The following is a 19044-nucleotide window of genomic DNA, read 5'->3' on the forward strand; positions in this document are numbered from 1 at the left end:
AGATATACGAAATCAATCGCATACTCTTAGATAAAATTGGGGATATTTAAGAAGGGGGCGCGGCGTCTTCCCAAAGGTACTGAAGGTGTATATACATATAATACTTCGTTCGTGTGTTTGTGAGTGAATCGATTTTAACGAAATTATTTTTTTGTGTGAGTAAGGCCTCTTCGTAGATTTTCAGATTCCGAGTTTGACCTACCAGGTGGCGCTGGAGTCGTGTTATTGTTAAAATCTTAGTTATGATCCGATCTGGCTTATATTCGAGATACTTATGTAATGGTAACGGTAAGGGCAATACTATTGCAAAAACAGCCGCCGGGTGACGCTGGGGTCGAGTTGTTACTAAAAAGTGAGAAAAAGTGCCGTGAATGTCCGATTACATCGACGTGCTGTACCACCGAGTATGCCGAGCTCCCGTTTGTTGCGATTGGCCCAATGAACGTGATTTGCGTGCTTCATTCGGATACATAAGGATTGAGTTGTCCAGGGGTCAATCTCAAATAACCAGCATTATGTCTACCATCAGAACCGTTGCCCTTCTTGATAAGAGCTTTAAGGTATTTCGACTAAAATAAGTGTGTGTGGAACAACGATACTCACAAATTTTTAAATTGCCACCAACTACACCATATAGTTTCTAGGACAGATGGGAATGATGAATGGTTTTGGTATAACATAGAATATCCAAAGGTTAATAAAGCCAACCCAATAACTCAAAATTGTAAATTTGCACATTCATGCTTCTGGCATATGTATTTACTTAACATTTAATAATTTTTTTACGCCTGTCCTACATATTTTTGTAGTATTAAAATAGTAGCTATATTTCGACACCTGAGTGGAAGATCGACCTGTTCGGCAGCCAGTTAGAAAACGCCCTAACTCAGAAAACTTTTCAAGAACGTCGTATATCAGATTTTTATTGAAAAATACCCAGAATACCCTATCTCAAATGAAAATATGTATATTGAAAATGTGCTGACATAGGGCATTTTTGAACCGAATTCTGAGATAAGGCGTTCTTCTATGAAATTCTGAGATAGAGCGTTCTTTAACCAAATTCTGAAATAAGGCGTTCTTGAAAAGTTTTCTGAAATAGGGCGTTTTGGAACTGGCTACCGAAATAGGTAGAGTCTCCATTCAGGTGTCGATTTCCTGTTAATATTCTTCCAGTCAATAAAACGTAAGTTTAGTATTCCACTCTACTTACTAAACTAAATTTATATTTGGCTATTAGTTAAGATTGCCTTTTCAAATGGAACCATTTAATTAACACATATGTATGTATTAATAAAGATTACTCAATCAACTACATTAAAATTTCGAAATAAAATTTTCGAGGGATCTTTTTATATGTCAACGGGTTTCATTAGTTTTAGACAACTATGTTTTTATATTAAACCTCAAAAGAGACTTTTGTTATTCATTTTGTTCGTTACACAAATAAACAAGATCGCATATAAACAAAAATATCACTAGATCACAAATTTTTATTTGGTTTTTGTTCTCCTGACGCCACTATCCAATTTCTCTGTAGAATTTGTATGGATACCTTTTCGAAATATTTGCAGTTTACCGTTATTCAGCTTAAAGCGAAAATTGGTTCCTTTAAAGAAAGTTACTCATACCCAACGTACACCTGAGTAACACGCTTTACTGCTCGTATTTCATACAAAAAATCTTTGCGGATTTTCATTTGACCACTCATTATTTCGTATTTATCCATAGATTTTCTTCATCAGTAACTTGATTTTTTTTCTGTAACAGATCAGGCTTTAGTAGAAATGCAAAAATTTACCACAGCACCTGTTATTTTTTAAATTTTTCTTCTGTTAAACTTTATTTCACTTTTTCATTAAAAAATAAAAAAAGCTGGAATGATTAATTAATTTGTCAGAAACTGTAAGCCCTATCGGAAAGTGGTCTATATACGGTTTATGGAGAATTTCATTGGCTTTTCATTTGCCTTATTTCATATTAAGATTTTTAAAGTAGTTCGTAAGATATACGTGATTAAAAGGAACCAATTATTTGTGTTTAAGCTGAATAACGGTAAATTGCAAATATTACGAAAACGTATCCATAGAAAAAAAATTAACTCGATTTTCGGAATCGCCGAGCAATTCTACATAGGAATTAGATAGTGGCATCCATAGAACATTTTTGCAGTAAACCTGTGTATTTAGATATACATAAATTCATATTCTGTTTAAATTTTATGAATAAGTAAGAACTCATTTGGGAAAAAAAATCGGTAATCCGCTTATGCTGCTTCTTTTGTTCAACCACCTTAAATACAGCCTTTTCCCTTAGCTTCTTCAATACCTATATTTAAGTGCGTTTGGTCAACCATCAGCCTTAATAACTCAGTGAGAGGGGAGACCAGTATGTTTGTATGTATGTATTTATATAAAAAAATATTTATTGGTTCAAAAATGGTGGGTAGGCACTGTGGTCAATGGCAAAGTTCGTTTGCCACCTCTGCATGGTTGTAAGTCATGCAGAGTCCGCAAAATGCCCCGGAAGCAGTGTCCGGAGGATGCATCCGACTAGGCAGAGCATACTTTGAAATGCCATCTAATTAAAACTTAAGAAAGTTCAATTACATGGCAGTTGAGAAGTGCATGTGCAAAAATTTCATAAATGGCATAAAGGAAATTTTTGCACATGCAGCGGTACATAGCATGCATTTAGGCGCCTGCTAACACCGAGTTCACGTTTCTAAAAACACAAACCGCAGTTCTCAAGTTTTGTAAAAGATTGGCTGCGCTTTCCTCCAAATCTTCTACTTTCCTTCTTCAGAATCCTCTTGAATTTCTACCATATTCAAAAAACATTTTCCAGCATTTGGATAGCACAACAGCATCCACTTTACTCCATGCAGATTCTAAAGTAATAATAGCGTCCTTAAGTGTGTTGCTGCAAAGGGGTGTGATTCTAGCAAATCACACCCCTTTGCAGCAACGGAAGCCAAAATACTGTTTCTATAATAGAGTTTCGTAATCCTAATTGCATTCTGATCCATGGGTTGTATTAGGGGGGGGTCACATTTGGGAGCATAAACATTGTTAAAATAGAGTCGTTTTCACTTTTAAGTTCATTCTCAGGTGGATGCGATGGAGCGTTATCAATTAAAAGGATAGCTTTAACTGGTAGTCCTTTTTGTGTCAAAAATTTTGTAACCTATGTACATAAATTGTATAAGTCATCCAAGCGGACTTAGAATGTCGGTAATAAACAGGGCAGTCAAAACCTTTAAAACAACGGGGTTTTCTAGACCACAAGAAGCTTGATTTGATGAGATCCTGCTGCACTTAAACAGGAACGTTACCCTTTGCTTTTCCATCTTTGCACCTGGTCTTTTTGTGGCAAGCACCTGGTGTTTTTGTGGCAAAAGTTTCCAAAATAAACCGGATTCATCGGCGTTGTAAAGTTGCTCACGACTTAAACCAAGCTGTTCCATTTTCGTCTTTAGCGCTATTTTGAATGGATCTACCAACTGGTGCTGCGAAGATAATTTTCACCAGAAATATGGAGCAACCGAACACCATATCTCTTTTTGAAATTTTGAAGCCATCCAGCTGGCTATGAATTCAAGACAATTTTCTTTAATTTTACAATGAAGCTCTTTGGCCTTTTCTTTCAACATCAGTCCGCTAACCGGGAGCTTTTTGTCTCTTATATGCGAAAACCATCGATATAGCGATTTTTCCATTTTTGGATAATCTGAGCGGTGCATAGTTTTCCTTATTCCAGGACCGATAAATGTTTTGTTGGCACATTTAGAGATAGCATTTTTATTTTTTCTTATTCCACATATGTATTGTAGACTTTGTCACTCCATATTTAGTTGCTAAATTAGTAACACCTGCACCTTTTCGTATGTATTCCACAATATCTGATTTTTCACTTAAAGTCAAAAACTTATGCTTTTTTGTGTGCATGTTTAAAAATTATTAATATTTAATTATTTCTTAAGAAAATAAAGAAGCAATCATGCTTGCGTGCAATAACTAACTAACAACATTAGAAATTCTTACTGACGACCGACGTAGGAGAAAGCAAAACTTTGAAGGGAGCACATACCAGCATTTTCGAGCGACACGAATAGCCATTTCCATTAAAAACAACTAGGGGATTCCCCAAATTACCAAGCGCTTGAAATTCGCTGCGCATCCTCACAATTTTATATCACTCGAAGACCAAATATGCTATAGTGCTATTCAAGATCTTTAATTTGAGCCAATGCAGAAGTCTCTAGGCCCTTTGAGAGCCAAATTATAACGATTCTGAAGTTAAACTTAGAAATTTCATTCGACATTTTTGCATTTTTTTCTTCTAATTTCAGAGAAAAAACTCGTACAGCAGATTCGAAGTTTGGTTTAAAATTGTTATAACTTGGCTCTCGGAGGGCCTAATGATTTCCACCATCGCTCAAATTAAAGACCTTGAATAGCACTACAGCATGCGTGTTATTCGAGTGATATAAAATTGTAAGAAGGATGCACAGCTGCATGCAAATAAAAAAAATGCAATCAAAAATGCATTTCTTAAATTGACGTGTTACATTTTTTTTTTGGAATCGTATTTCTCGTCTCAAAATTTATACTAGTATTGTAATAAAACACACAAAAAATTTTATTTGGATCAAATCCGCTGGATTTTGCATGTTTTTTTTGAAGAACACTATTTTTAACAAATTTTTTTAAGGTCAAGGATTATTTGTGGATCAATGGCAGTATTTTTTTGTGAAATGGAATAACATTAGCTTTCAAGACCATTTTGTTTCATATCAAAATATTGCTTCTGTCGAAATCGCTACGATTAATTCGCATGGAGTGTTCAAAAAGCACACTGTGCGGCATTTACATATCTGCATACATATAACGAATTATGCATGTGCGTTTGGCTTTTAGTAACTTTAACGAAAGCTTGACTTATTTTATTTTATTCATTTTAGTGCGGTTTTAACAAAGTTTTCTTGTTAAAAAATCTTTTGTTACCCTAATTTTATTATTATTATATAATAGAAAGCCATGCTTATATTACGTTCAAATTGGCCCCATTTAACTTGTTAAATGAAAAAGAGCTTTTTGGAAAACACAATCGTCTACATTGAACATTTGGAGTTAACTTTGACGGTTGTTTGATTACCAATAAACATTTGAAAAAAAAATATTAACAAACAAGCTTTTGTGTTTCAATTTGTTTTGTGCGAATGTCTGCTTCATGATATTAACGCATACGGATCACTTAGAGACTTTGTTTAGTTCGTATGCACTATTTATCTCTGCGTACGATGAGACCTCATGGGAAATAACTAATTACCGCCTTGGCCTCTTTTTTGGCGGGCAGACATGCATACAATTTTGATATTTTTTGATAGTTTCTAATTTTCTTTTATTTTTCAGAATGTACATTTTTTGAACGTTGGCGTGTCAAATGAAAGCTTTTGGGTCTTTCTGATTGGCCGGAGCAGAAAGCTTTCCGATATAACTCTGCGTTGAACTGGTTTTCAAACGAGTTAAATGATTTAACTGTTTATGAACGTGTTTTGTTCATTTAACTGGTTCAAGCCCATTTAACATGTTTAGCTCGTCAATTTGAACGTAGTATTACGCTGATAAAATTTTTCAGGCAAAAATAGAATAAAACAATAAAAGTTAACATGCTCATTCACAAACAGTTACGACTTTTTTCATTTTTTTCTTTGTTTAAACCTTTTTTTCATGTTGATTATCGAATAACCTGAGCGGGGACAAATATTTTTATATGAGTAAGAAAAAAAATATTTCAAAGTAACTCACCTAATGATAGAACATAAAGTGTAACGATTTTGGAAAGCATTCTGGGCCTTACAATGGGCCTCTTAGGCCTCAAGAGCCGTATGGTGATTCCCTTCAGTCAACCTTTTTGATCTGAACTTACTTCCAGATAACAGATTGTTTAGGAAGGAAATTCGGCGAAAGGAGTCAAGGGAAGAATACCTGCTATAAAATATAATACTCAAGCTAAAGAGTCTGCGAAGAGTTTTTGAATTACATAAATAAATTCAAGAGCTGCAATTTTCATATGGTTCTGTAACAAAAAAGGCAACGGATAGAGATACTTCCGCGACCCTTTTTTGACCTGAAGGGGGCTAAGCATAGCATCTGACTCTGTCCTTTAATTTGTATGGAGTCCTTCTTCAAAGAAGAATGTGAGAGCAGGAAGCTCGTTGGCCCTTGTAACAGAGCCAACCGCATATCCCAAGCTGGGCTGCTTACAGGAAGTATTCTTATAGGAAAAGTATAAAAGGCTCACACTAAGCTACCCTAAACTATGCGAATATCTTTCAACAAGACTCAACATTCTAAGTACATTTAATTAAAATACTAATATGCATATAAACGAGTATGTGCGAGTGAAAGAAATTTTTTTCTACCGTGCCAATTGCAATCGTAGCTGTTGCCGCGGATGCCAATTTTCGAATAGTCCCAGTGCGTCGAATATCATAGGCATAAAAAAGGCTAAAAGTGTGATGGTGATGTTAACCGCATTGCGACTGAGTAAATTGCCATTACGTGCCAGTTGTTCCGAGCTGTGCGAAATGCAAAAAAAAAGAAAACCAGTTCAGAGTATTGAAATATTAAATTTGCAATAAATATAGCACGCATGATGCATAATAAAACTTAATGCGATAAAAATCACCTGGTAACGGTAGGTACTCACTTATTCACCAGGGTGACAACAGTGTACGCGGAGGCGGCCAATAGACCCATCACCACCACATTCACCAATATTCGCTGCAGTATTATGCGCCAACTGCGAATGGGTAGTAAAAGCAAGATCGGCAAGATAAAATATTTCAAGAATTTTAAAATACCATAAAATGCAAATTGACAAAAATTTATATAAAAGGTAAGAAACAAATACAAATTTGCCTCACTTGCGATTATCCTTCTTCTTTTCGGCTTCCTCGAGCAATACCTCCTTGAAGCCAACTACTACGGAAGCAATGCGGTTGTGCGCTGTTTCTGCGTGACCTAAAATTATAATAATTAGGAAAGTAATAAAATGCATACGTTTGAAAAAAAATGTATTTGCAACTTGCCAATCATAAAATCCCAACCAGTGAAAAGTTTCCAAGTGAAAGTGCATTCATCGTCTTTTAAGGAGAGTTTAGAATTTCTAGAATTTTCGGCCATTCTAAGGATGAAGGAAATTATTTTAATGATTTGCTAGAAAGGCTGTGAATTTAATTTTCTTGGATGTCAGTAAGGGTTATTATCTTTTTAATAAAATTCATAATTTAATCGTTAAATATGATTTGGAATTTCCCAATATAATAGGTCCATTCTTTTGAAACCGAGCTACAAAAGAACACTCGCTTAAATGGCGAAATACACGCAAAGCAACAACACAAACTCGGCTATTTATCCGAGTTCAGCCTGGTCGGTTAAAAAATACGCGACCTAAGAGTAGTGTTGTTAAGTGAAAAAAACAGCTCTATTGTGAATTGTTAATGGGAAAGTGGAGAGGGAAATTTTTGTGTTGAACATTAAAAAAAATTCAGCTAATTTAAACGTTATTGTATGATATTAATTTTTTCGGCCCAGAATTATTGCGAATCTGAGTGCAGGTTAGAAAGATTCAAACTAAAGATGGCAACTAAAATATTAAAATCGATCCGATCCGCTTGAAATGTTTTCCTCTGGGGTTCTTGGGACCGCTGATTACGAGTCTGTGGACAGGTTGGAAAAATTCAAAATGGCGGTCCCATTTCAATGGCGGAAAACATTTCAAGCATATCGACCGATTTTAAATTTTTGGCCTCCATATTGAACTCGCCATTATGAATTTTTAAAATCATGTTCGTATCAGCAACACCAAAAACATAACCTGCTGTTACTTTTTCGTTTTTACTTTTGGGTTCTCAAGTGGCACAAAAGTTGTAAAGGCAAATCTAATTTGCGGTTAGTTTAGACCTCATGTTTGAGATGCCATGCTGAATTTTCATAAGACCAAACTGTTTCCAAATGAGGCGCATGTATTCGATCATTTTAGGACCTCAATCTTTATAATTATAGAATTTTGGCCATCATACTGTACCGGTTGACGGGAAGTGGAACTGAATTTTACGCCACTTTCCTTACATCGCTGTGTTTAGCATGTTGCTGGTCATGACCTACGCGCCGCACAAAAGAATAAAATTCTCTAAAACTTTGGCATTTGAATATGCTACAGATTTTGATGAAAACCGTTGTTACGGTACCAATTATTTATTGCCTACGCACTGTATGCTGTGCATTCCACAACATTCCAACCACATGATCAAGTGTGCATTGCAGCGGAATAGCTGCGCTTGATTGTGTTGGCTTAACAAATGAAAAAGTGGGGAAAAAGCAACGATAATATACAAGGCGAACTTAGCACAGTGCGAAGGCAACTGGCTGAGTTAGTGGGATCGTCGGTTCGAATCCTACTAAAAGAAGTCTGATGAGCAAATGTGGTAATTTCCGAAATAGCTATCACTTCTACTTCACTTTTTCAAATTATTGTTGCTTTTCCATGATAAGTTTTCCATTAAAAACGGCCTCAAGCTCAATAAAAAGTGTTGAATAAACAAAAGAAAAATAGAAAAAAATTTGTTAAAATGTCGTGTCCCAATTTATTTACCCTCCACTATATATGAGCCATTCTTAAGGCTCTGTTATGCATACTTGGCATTGCATGCACTGCTATACCATTTTTACGTAGAAATCAAAAACCAACAGACTTTTACGTATGTAATGCTGTGCGTTGGGTAACAGCTTACACGCGAAGCTCATTTAACAGATTCCTTATGTGACAACTCTCAAGCAATGCCAAGTATGCATAACAGAGCCTTTACCGTTATATATTTCTTGTCTATGTGTGAAGACCAATCGGTTTTATATAGGTTTTGTAAGACTACTTGCAGACTGTACTCTTATAAGTTTTATAATGCTCTTAATTAAGAACGTATATTATAACATAGGTTTATAAGGCTCTGCGCATAAACATATTTTTATAGGACTCTTTTTTTATCCTGTTTTATTTTTTGTATTTCATGATAAGAACAAATCTTCTACAAATTTAGCCTTGTAGATCGCTATAAGTTTTCTTCATTCAGAATCTGCATTAAGCAAATTTATACACATCTATAAATTTTAATTCTTAGAGAAATTGTGCGTTCTCTTTTCGAAGTAGGGGTTGTCTTCATAAAGATCATAAATACTATTCAGTCATACCATTTCGTATTTTGCTAGATAAGAAAAAATCCTTTGCTTTAGAAGTTATATACATATATGTAATATGGGTCATTCCATACGATATTTACATTTCAATATTTTTTTTGGGGAGAAATATATTTTTTTTACATTCTTTATCGAAAAAAGAAGACACCTATTTTTTTATTTCGTCATGATATTCGAAAATCTTGAATCAAATTTCCGAAATTTGTAACTCACGGAGAAGTATCTTTTTTCAATTGTTTGTAGTTAATAAACTATTTGTCGGGGAAAATCAGTTAAGGTATCAAAATGTGCGTATTTATCCTGTTTGATTTAAATTTTTTTTTTCAACTGAATAGTTGTCAAACTTTATGGAGTACGCTGTAAAGATTTGAGGATGGAAACACAAAAACTGTAAAAGTTGCGAGTTTTTTTCATACCTGTACATAAAGTTTCATAAAGTTTATACTAAAGGTTATGTACGCATGTTCATAAAGTTTATAATCAAGTTTATGTACGCAGGTATGAAAAAAATCGTAACTTCTGCAGTTTTGGTGTTTCCATTCTCAAATTTGTACAGCGTACTCCATAAAGTTTGGCAACTATACAGGTTGAAAAAAATAAAAACCAAACCTGATGAAGTTAATAAAAAAAATAAATCAAAAATAAAATAATGCAATTTTTTAATGCAACATGTTTTTATTTTAATCTATCTCACACTTTCATAGAAAGCAGAGGTAATTACGTATATGTTGATACCTTAACTGGTTTTCTCCGATAAATAGTTTATTAACTGCAAACAATTAAAAAAGAAACATCTCCCTGAGTTCAAAATTTCGGGATTTTTTTCCGAGATTTTTTCCGAGAATGTAAAAAAATATATTTGACCCCGAAAAAAATATTGCGGTGTAAATATTGTATGGAATGACCCATATAAATTTTTCTGTGTAGATTAACTTCTCTTCCTCTTCGAATTTGGATTCCTCTTCACAAAGATCATGAATACCATTCCAGACTTTAGTAGATAACCGAGGCCTGCGAAGGTATCTCCCTTCGTTCCCACGACAGTCGGGTCTACGTAACCGGAACGACCCTGATTTATATTTGGCCAAGGACTGTCACTCCAGCAACACTTCCCAAAAACTCTTTGGGGAACTTGTATGCTGCTACAACAAAAACAACATGGTATCTCCCTTAAAAAACAAATTAGAAATTGGGGTAGGTATTAGTACTAAGCTACGAAACAAAATTTATAAAAAATACCATGACGTAAATTTTCCGAGAAAAATCGTTTTTAATTTCCTCTAATGTTACAGCATATTACTAGCATTAACTTCGAATTTCCATAAATCTTTCTGATTTACTGAGGGTTTTGTACATATTTGCTCAATTCATAAAGAAATAATTCAAAAATGCAAATCAGAGGAACCATTTTAGGTATTGCGTTATTAAATCAAAAGTTTATTGGCGAAGGGGGCGGATCTATCCCCCAAATCCCCCCTTCTGGCTACGCCACTGCTTCTGGCCACCTCCAAGTGAATGGCAAAAGCTTTGCAAAAGCTTTACAGAACATAGTGGTCAAAGGCCAATATCTCAACTAAAACCTAATGTTTTTTTTAATTCATAGCTCTGCATACCTGTATACCGAATAGCCAGACAAGACGTTATTCTAAATAAAAAATAATATAATATAATATACTACAGTGATTCCCAAAGTGGTCCAGGTGGACCCCCAGGGTTCCACGGGAGACTCGACAGGGGTCTACGTTGGCGTGTAAAAATATGGAGGTCTACGAGTTGTAAGTGGGGGTCCACGAAAATTCATCTGGTCTCGATGGTAAAGAACCATAATGGTTGCTTGATAGTGCTCTTGACGTACTGCTGCACTTACCGTCACTTTGTGTTTTCATACGTGGGAAAGCCTTAAAGGCCACCTGCAGACTTAATATAACCTAATGTTGGTATAAGACTGAGTGGGGTGCGGCGGAAATTGCCGGCAGCAGATATCTGAGCACTTGTGTCTTTTCAATGCTACAGGATAGCACGCCACCATCACCTTTGTTGAAGAGATTCTAAAGAGAGAGCGTTCCCTGAAGGGAATGCTGGTTTAATTCCAACACCAAGCCCGCACTCGCACATTGTTTAATCTTAACTGATAGCTCCAAAAATGACTCAGGTCAGGATCTGGAGTATCTTTTCGAAGTTAATGGGAATAAGCTTCACTTTTTCTTATGGGGAATATGCTTCGGTCTTCCAGGCTGAGGTATTTGCAATCCCCAAAGCCACAGACTACGTGGTGGAAAATAGGTGGAGGGGAAGGAGTTTACATGTATACAGGTACAGCCAAGCTGTACTGAAGGCATTGGCCAGCCCTCTATCTAACACGCCACAAATCGGAGGAGAAGCTCGGCCAAACACTAACATATGTGTAAGCGCTAATCTATTATATTATTATAAGTTTCTAATCACATCATTTTAATAAATAGAACACAAGAAAATATTTTATTTTTATTTTTGCCACTCCGAATTTAGTTTTGGAACTCACTTGCGATGCAAATTTACATCGTTAGATTTAATCTTCACATTTTTTGATGAACTTTGAGAATATGTTAGAAATGAGCATCAGATGGTCCACCGATACCAGTAAACTTTTTAAAGGCTTCTACGAGAAAAATAAGTTTGGGAACCTCTGGTTGTAGCAGTACACTACTGTATTATTTTGTACTTGTGCATGATGTTGTGTCGTAATCTGTGTTTCAAATGATCCAACATAAAAGTTCGTTATCACACTCTCATTCACATTTCCCCTATATGTATGTACTTGTGTTTCTTGTCTGATGACCCACTGGGAAAATAGGTAAGCACCTTACGAGGTAAGCTATGTTTTATTTAATTTTTAGTACCAAAATTGTCANATAGTGCTCTTGACGTACTGCTGCACTTACCGTCACTTTGTGTTTTCATACGTGGGAAAGCCTTAAAGGCCACCTGCAGACTTAATATAACCTAATGTTGGTATAAGACTGAGTGGGGTGCGGCGGAAATTGCCGGCAGCAGATATCTGAGCACTTGTGTCTTTTCAATGCTACAGGATAGCACGCCACCATCACCTTTGTTGAAGAGATTCTAAAGAGAGAGCGTTCCCTGAAGGGAATGCTGGTTTAATTCCAACACCAAGCCCGCACTCGCACATTGTTTAATCTTAACTGATAGCTCCAAAAATGACTCAGGTCAGGATCTGGAGTATCTTTTCGAAGTTAATGGGAATAAGCTTCACTTTTTCTTATGGGGAATATGCTTCGGTCTTCCAGGCTGAGGTATTTGCAATCCCCAAAGCCACAGACTACGTGGTGGAAAATAGGTGGAGGGGAAGGAGTTTACATGTATACAGGTACAGCCAAGCTGTACTGAAGGCATTGGCCAGCCCTCTATCTAACACGCCACAAATCGGAGGAGAAGCTCGGCCAAACACTAACATATGTGTAAGCGCTAATCTATTATATTATTATAAGTTTCTAATCACATCATTTTAATAAATAGAACACAAGAAAATATTTTATTTTTATTTTTGCCACTCCGAATTTAGTTTTGGAACTCACTTGCGATGCAAATTTACATCGTTAGATTTAATCTTCACATTTTTTGATGAACTTTGAGAATATGTTAGAAATGAGCATCAGATGGTCCACCGATACCAGTAAACTTTTTAAAGGCTTCTACGAGAAAAATAAGTTTGGGAACCTCTGGTTGTAGCAGTACACTACTGTATTATTTTGTACTTGTGCATGATGTTGTGTCGTAATCTGTGTTTCAAATGATCCAACATAAAAGTTCGTTATCACACTCTCATTCACATTTCCCCTATATGTATGTACTTGTGTTTCTTGTCTGATGACCCACTGGGAAAATAGGTAAGCACCTTACGAGGTAAGCTATGTTTTATTTNGAAAATTCATCTGGTCTCGATGGTAAAGAACCATAATGGTTGCTTGATAGCTTCATTAACTTTAATTTTTTGGAGTAGTGTATAGTGCTCTTGACGTACTGCTGCACTTACCGTCACTTTGTGTTTTCATACGTGGGAAAGCCTTAAAGGCCACCTGCAGACTTAATATAACCTAATGTTGGTATAAGACTGAGTGGGGTGCGGCGGAAATTGCCGGCAGCAGATATCTGAGCACTTGTGTCTTTTCAATGCTACAGGATAGCACGCCACCATCACCTTTGTTGAAGAGATTCTAAAGAGAGAGCGTTCCCTGAAGGGAATGCTGGTTTAATTCCAACACCAAGCCCGCACTCGCACATTGTTTAATCTTAACTGATAGCTCCAAAAATGACTCAGGTCAGGATCTGGAGTATCTTTTCGAAGTTAATGGGAATAAGCTTCACTTTTTCTTATGGGGAATATGCTTCGGTCTTCCAGGCTGAGGTATTTGCAATCCCCAAAGCCACAGACTACGTGGTGGAAAATAGGTGGAGGGGAAGGAGTTTACATGTATACAGGTACAGCCAAGCTGTACTGAAGGCATTGGCCAGCCCTCTATCTAACACGCCACAAATCGGAGGAGAAGCTCGGCCAAACACTAACATATGTGTAAGCGCTAATCTATTATATTATTATAAGTTTCTAATCACATCATTTTAATAAATAGAACACAAGAAAATATTTTATTTTTATTTTTGCCACTCCGAATTTAGTTTTGGAACTCACTTGCGATGCAAATTTACATCGTTAGATTTAATCTTCACATTTTTTGATGAACTTTGAGAATATGTTAGAAATGAGCATCAGATGGTCCACCGATACCAGTAAACTTTTTAAAGGCTTCTACGAGAAAAATAAGTTTGGGAACCTCTGGTTGTAGCAGTACACTACTGTATTATTTTGTACTTGTGCATGATGTTGTGTCGTAATCTGTGTTTCAAATGATCCAACATAAAAGTTCGTTATCACACTCTCATTCACATTTCCCCTATATGTATGTACTTGTGTTTCTTGTCTGATGACCCACTGGGAAAATAGGTAAGCACCTTACGAGGTAAGCTATGTTTTATTTAATTTTTAGTACCAAAATTGTCATCATGGCCAATGTCATCTACTAGTAAAGCGCAAAATGAATACCTCCGACGACACATTACATTTTCAGTTGCAAAATAACGTACATCAGAAGTTATTTCCAAGCGCCGAACTACTCCGAGCGACTGCTCTGCATTATGCGTAACTTACTTTGTAAAGCGGCTCAGAGGTATGTCTGATACCAAATGTACATTCTTAATTCGTACTTACATAAGGCGGCTACGTCTTTGTTAAAGTAATGGAGAATCGGCAAGGAAGTGGTAAGGACCGCCAGGTGAATACCTTACCAGCAACTTACACTTCACCCGGCTGTCCTTACCACGTCACTGACGAATCTCCTTTACTTTAACAAAGACGTGGCCGCCTTATGTAAGTAGGAATTTAGAATGTACATTTGGTATCAGACATACCTCTGAGCCGCTTTACGAAGTAAGTTACGCATAATGCAGAGCAGTCGCTCGGAGTTTTTCGGCGCTTGGAAATAACTTCGGCTGCACGTTATTTTGCAACAGACAACCCCTATATACCCCTTTCCCATTTCTTCCCCACTATTTATTAGCCTCTTATTTTTAATATCATTCCAATTTTCGAAACGTGCTTTAGGTTATTTGCCATTATTGCACTTTTACTTTACAATTGTTAATTTTAAATTGGCCATGGTCACCTGTACTTAAAACGATTTTCAACTCACTACTTACTTTGGAGTGTAGGTTAATGTCCGAAAACTGATGGAAATTGAGAAATTTCATGACCTTATGATACGCGAAAGCATTTTTAACGGTAATCTGCGAAAAAACTAATTTTGAGTAAACTGGCGCTTACAACGTTATTCAATTCAATTGTTTATAAAAGCTTGCCTTAAATTTCCTGTTATGTTATGAGGTAATTGTTTAAATTTACTTACTTTAGTGCAAAGAAAATGAAGGTCTTCGACCCTCCAATCGCTCGTTGGAAGAGCCGGATTCTTGATTTGTAGCATCCTAAAGATGCTCTCCGGCCATGATGGCGTGACCGGACCCACGCTCTGGCCCTAGGTCTGACTGGAATGCCCTTGTTGTCCACCACTTCCACCTCGCATCATCGCAAGCCATCACTATTACTGTAATCGTGTAACGATTACTTAGAATACGTTGTTGTTGTTGTTGTAGTGGCTACAACAACCCCGCCCAGATCGGCTAGCATCTCAATCGTTGGCGTCAAGCTATATTAACGGGAGACACAAGAAGCGTGCAGCTTCTATAGGGTCCATCCATAGGGATAGAGGCGTCAGTTGAGTGGGGTTTAGTGGGCATGCGAAAAGATGATGGGATGTCTCTCCCCATGCCGGGCACTCATTGGGCACAGCTGCATCCAGTCTGCTCTGGTACAAGTTCAACCTGCTCTTAGAATACGTTTTACGTCCGGTATGGATGCCTTGCTCAAATGTTGTTGAGTTATTTTTTAGAGCTTCACAAACGCGCTTAGTGCACGAGAACTAATGAAGTGATTTCGAAGGAAAATACGGCGTTTCGAAGATAGAATTTCAAATTTATAGACAGATGAACCTTGCAAGTGATAAGTTCGGTTTCTGTCGTAGAAACAGCGGTAAATATTGGCTTATTTTGGGGTGTATTTCAAGCTTTTACAGTCTAGTAACTTAGGGTTTTCACATGGGTATTTCCATACGTCACGTACGTGACAGTCGTACGTTTCAATGAAATACAAAAAAGGAAAACTATTTGTTTTTTTTTACTTTTTTTAGACCCCTGTATAGCACATAATTAGCTGTACATTAAAACAATCGAACCGCATTATCCTTAGATATAAATTAAAGATAGTGTCGTTACGTGGCAAAAAATTGAAGTTGATTTTTTCTTTTCTTAAAAAATCGCAAAGCTCAGCGAATTGTGCAGGGCTCTTTTATGAAACGTGTTTTAATATGATTTGGAGTAATTCTAATTGTTTGTAGAGCTTTTTGAATTAATGCAACTTGTTTCAACTTTCTTTTACAACCCCAAGTGTGAAACGTCACGTCACGTGACATAAATTTCCATCTTTAGATTTTTGTTAATATTGCTTTCGAATGATTTTATAACGCCAATAACACATGCATTTTATGTCGAATATACTTTGTAATTTGATTTAAGCGCCAATTCAGAGTAAATTTTTTGAATATCTATGATTTATTATGTTTCAACTACATACGCCGAATTCGAACCAAATCGGACCATAAATACGGCTTTTCGACCTTGGCGCCACCTAGCAAGACCATCTTACGCCAAAATTGTTCTACTTAAATAGCCAGTATATATGTATTTAAAAAAAAAAAACAGACAAATTGGCCCATAAATATTTTTTTGTCGCGGTAGACCTTCCTATGGAAACACCCATAGAGCAATGGGAATATTTTTGCGTTCAATTTTTATATAACTAACATTCTAAGGTAAAAAATTGTTGAAAAAAAATGTGTTAATANCATAAATATTTTTTTGTCGCGGTAGACCTTCCTATGGAAACACCCATAGATAACTTTAATTTTCGAGGTATACGTTTTTTAGAGCAATGGGAATATTTTTGCGTTCAATTTTTATATAACTAACATTCTAAGGTAAAAAATTGTTGAAAAAAAATGTGTTAATCAATTTTTTATTACCAAAATGCTCAAACAGCGTTTGATTCAAATATGTGGGCATAAATGATTTTCCATACAAAATCACTTCAGCTTCGGGGATATATGTATGTATAACCTAAACGCAGCATACATACGTACATATGTTGATTGGAGTTAAGTTCTGAACACATTGAAAACGACGAGCTACCGACCACAGCTTCCAATTTGTCATCTTTATTATCTAAGCGCTTTGTCGATGGCGACATGATTTCTTTGAACGCGGCAGCGACCTCATGAATTTGTACGAGTTTGACATAAAAGAAGAGGAAGAACCTTATCTGTCGCCAGAAAAATAGAAATAGATCTAATCTGGCCACAACCACAGCCGTCGCGTAGCCCGGTCGTCGCCAAAATAATTATCTACATAAGAGTACGTGTTAAAATAATTTGACAGCTGTGGTTTGTAGCTCGTCGTTTTCATTGTGTTCGGGCTATTAATGTTGATCTCAGTGTTGCCACTATTCGCCTTTTCCGCCCGAATTTGGTCTTCTTTTTCATTTGGTAGGTTGGTAGGCAAAGTAATATTTTGGTCGTATAGCTGAATTAAGTTTTTAAAATCTTAATTATAAAAATATATATTTCAAACATCATTTTGCATTTAAATATTGGCCAATTGTACATTTAAACATTTGCCAATCCTGCCTTTAAAAATAAGAATCCTAATTTGTTTGGCCACTGATGGAGCTAATGTTATGGCTGGGGACTTGGGCGCGCTGAAAACATTATTGAGTGCAGATACCGATTTATTTTATATAAAGTGCACGTGCCACTCACTTCACACTTCACCTTTACTCAAGTAAAATCCTGCCGAAAAGCATTGAGACACTGTGCCGCAACATATATAGTTTCTTTTCCCACAGTCGAATGAGGATACATGAACTGAAGGAATTACTGTTCGGTAAAACCCAACAAAATCTTGGGCATATCTCATACACGATGGCTTTCACTAGAAAGCGTTGTGTTAAGAATAGTTGAATATTTCCTGCTTTTAGAAGTAAACGGTATGCGATCTGCAGACCTGGCAGAAGGAATGTGTTGCAAACAGAGAAGCGCCGCGAGTATGATCAGACTGAATATATCCCACTCACCATCCATAATTTGTTCTACTTATATGCATTCATATTTACTGAAATGCCCCCGAACGTCATATTCACCCTTAAACAGGAGGTATCTATNCCGATCAGAGAGGATTTTTGAGAATAACTTTTGTGTGACGTCACACTGGTGCAATTGCGAGAGAGAAATGCCAAAACGTGAGCAAGAATGGAAGAAGAAGAAAAAATGTTGCAAGGAAAACGTAAACAAGTTGCACCAGTGTGACGTCATGCAAACAACGATTCTGTCAAATTCGTTAAGAGAGGAATAGCGGTCCGAGATCGGCGCAACCTTTGTATTCTCTCAATCGTGTATCATACTCATACTTAACAACATGCCTGACGCGCGCAAACTTCAACTCGCCTTGGCGTGATGTGCAAAGAGCTGAGGGAAATAAGTATGATTTAGGAGTGCGCATGTACATACATGCGCACATTAATAAACTTAAAGAGGAAAAAAAGTACAAAATAAAAAGATGTTTCTTTTTTAAACTTATTTTGGGTCGCTGGACACGAAAATAAGATTTTAAAAATGTCCAAAGATTCATCTTGGAAATATTGACGAAATATGTTTTTGCGTAACTTTTCAGTTATCGCCAGAAATCACAGAAAATGTGAACTCAAGTTTTTCTAAAAAATGTACAAAGGAAAGAAGAAAAAAATAAAGTTTTTAACTTCATGTTATTTTATTTATTTTTTCCATTTAAATTATATTTAAAAAATTAATGAAATATATACATACATACATACTTATGTATTTTTTTGTTTCGAATTTTATTCAAAAGAAATTTTTTTGTAAAAAGAATTTAGAAATAAAATATTGTCAACTGTGTTAGGGGCTAGTCTATTCCGCTTTTCAGTAATAATATTGCCTGCCAAAGAAAATACTCGCTCCGAAGCAGCACTGATTGCTTGAATTGAGAGAATGCGCCCCGCAAGCCAGATTGGAAAAAGAAAAGCTACCTTTAAACTCTAATAACTCGAAAA

At 36.2% G+C, this 19044-nt stretch overlaps 1 protein-coding gene across 1 annotated transcript in view; it reads right to left on the minus strand.

Moving 5' to 3' along the window:
- Positions 1-19044, minus strand: part of LOC108369996 (mucin-5AC-like) — a gene marked incomplete at its 3' end in the record, with an annotated part of 44449 nt that overhangs the window by 15433 nt on the left and 9972 nt on the right. Inside the window, exons 4-7 of the mRNA XM_017625229.1 lie at positions 7097-7191; positions 6932-7028; positions 6715-6807; positions 6428-6583 (exon numbers count right to left, since the gene is read on the minus strand). Coding sequence (XP_017480718.1) covers positions 6428-6583; positions 6715-6807; positions 6932-7028; positions 7097-7191 — 441 coding nt within the window. The remainder of the gene's footprint in view (positions 1-6427; positions 6584-6714; positions 6808-6931; positions 7029-7096; positions 7192-19044) is intronic.

The sequence above is a fragment of the Rhagoletis zephyria genome, unplaced genomic scaffold (assembly GCF_001687245.7).
Source record: "Rhagoletis zephyria isolate East Lansing unplaced genomic scaffold, Rhagoletis_zephyria_1.1 Rzeph_scaffold_03955, whole genome shotgun sequence".
Classification (NCBI taxonomy): domain Eukaryota; kingdom Metazoa; phylum Arthropoda; class Insecta; order Diptera; family Tephritidae; genus Rhagoletis; species Rhagoletis zephyria.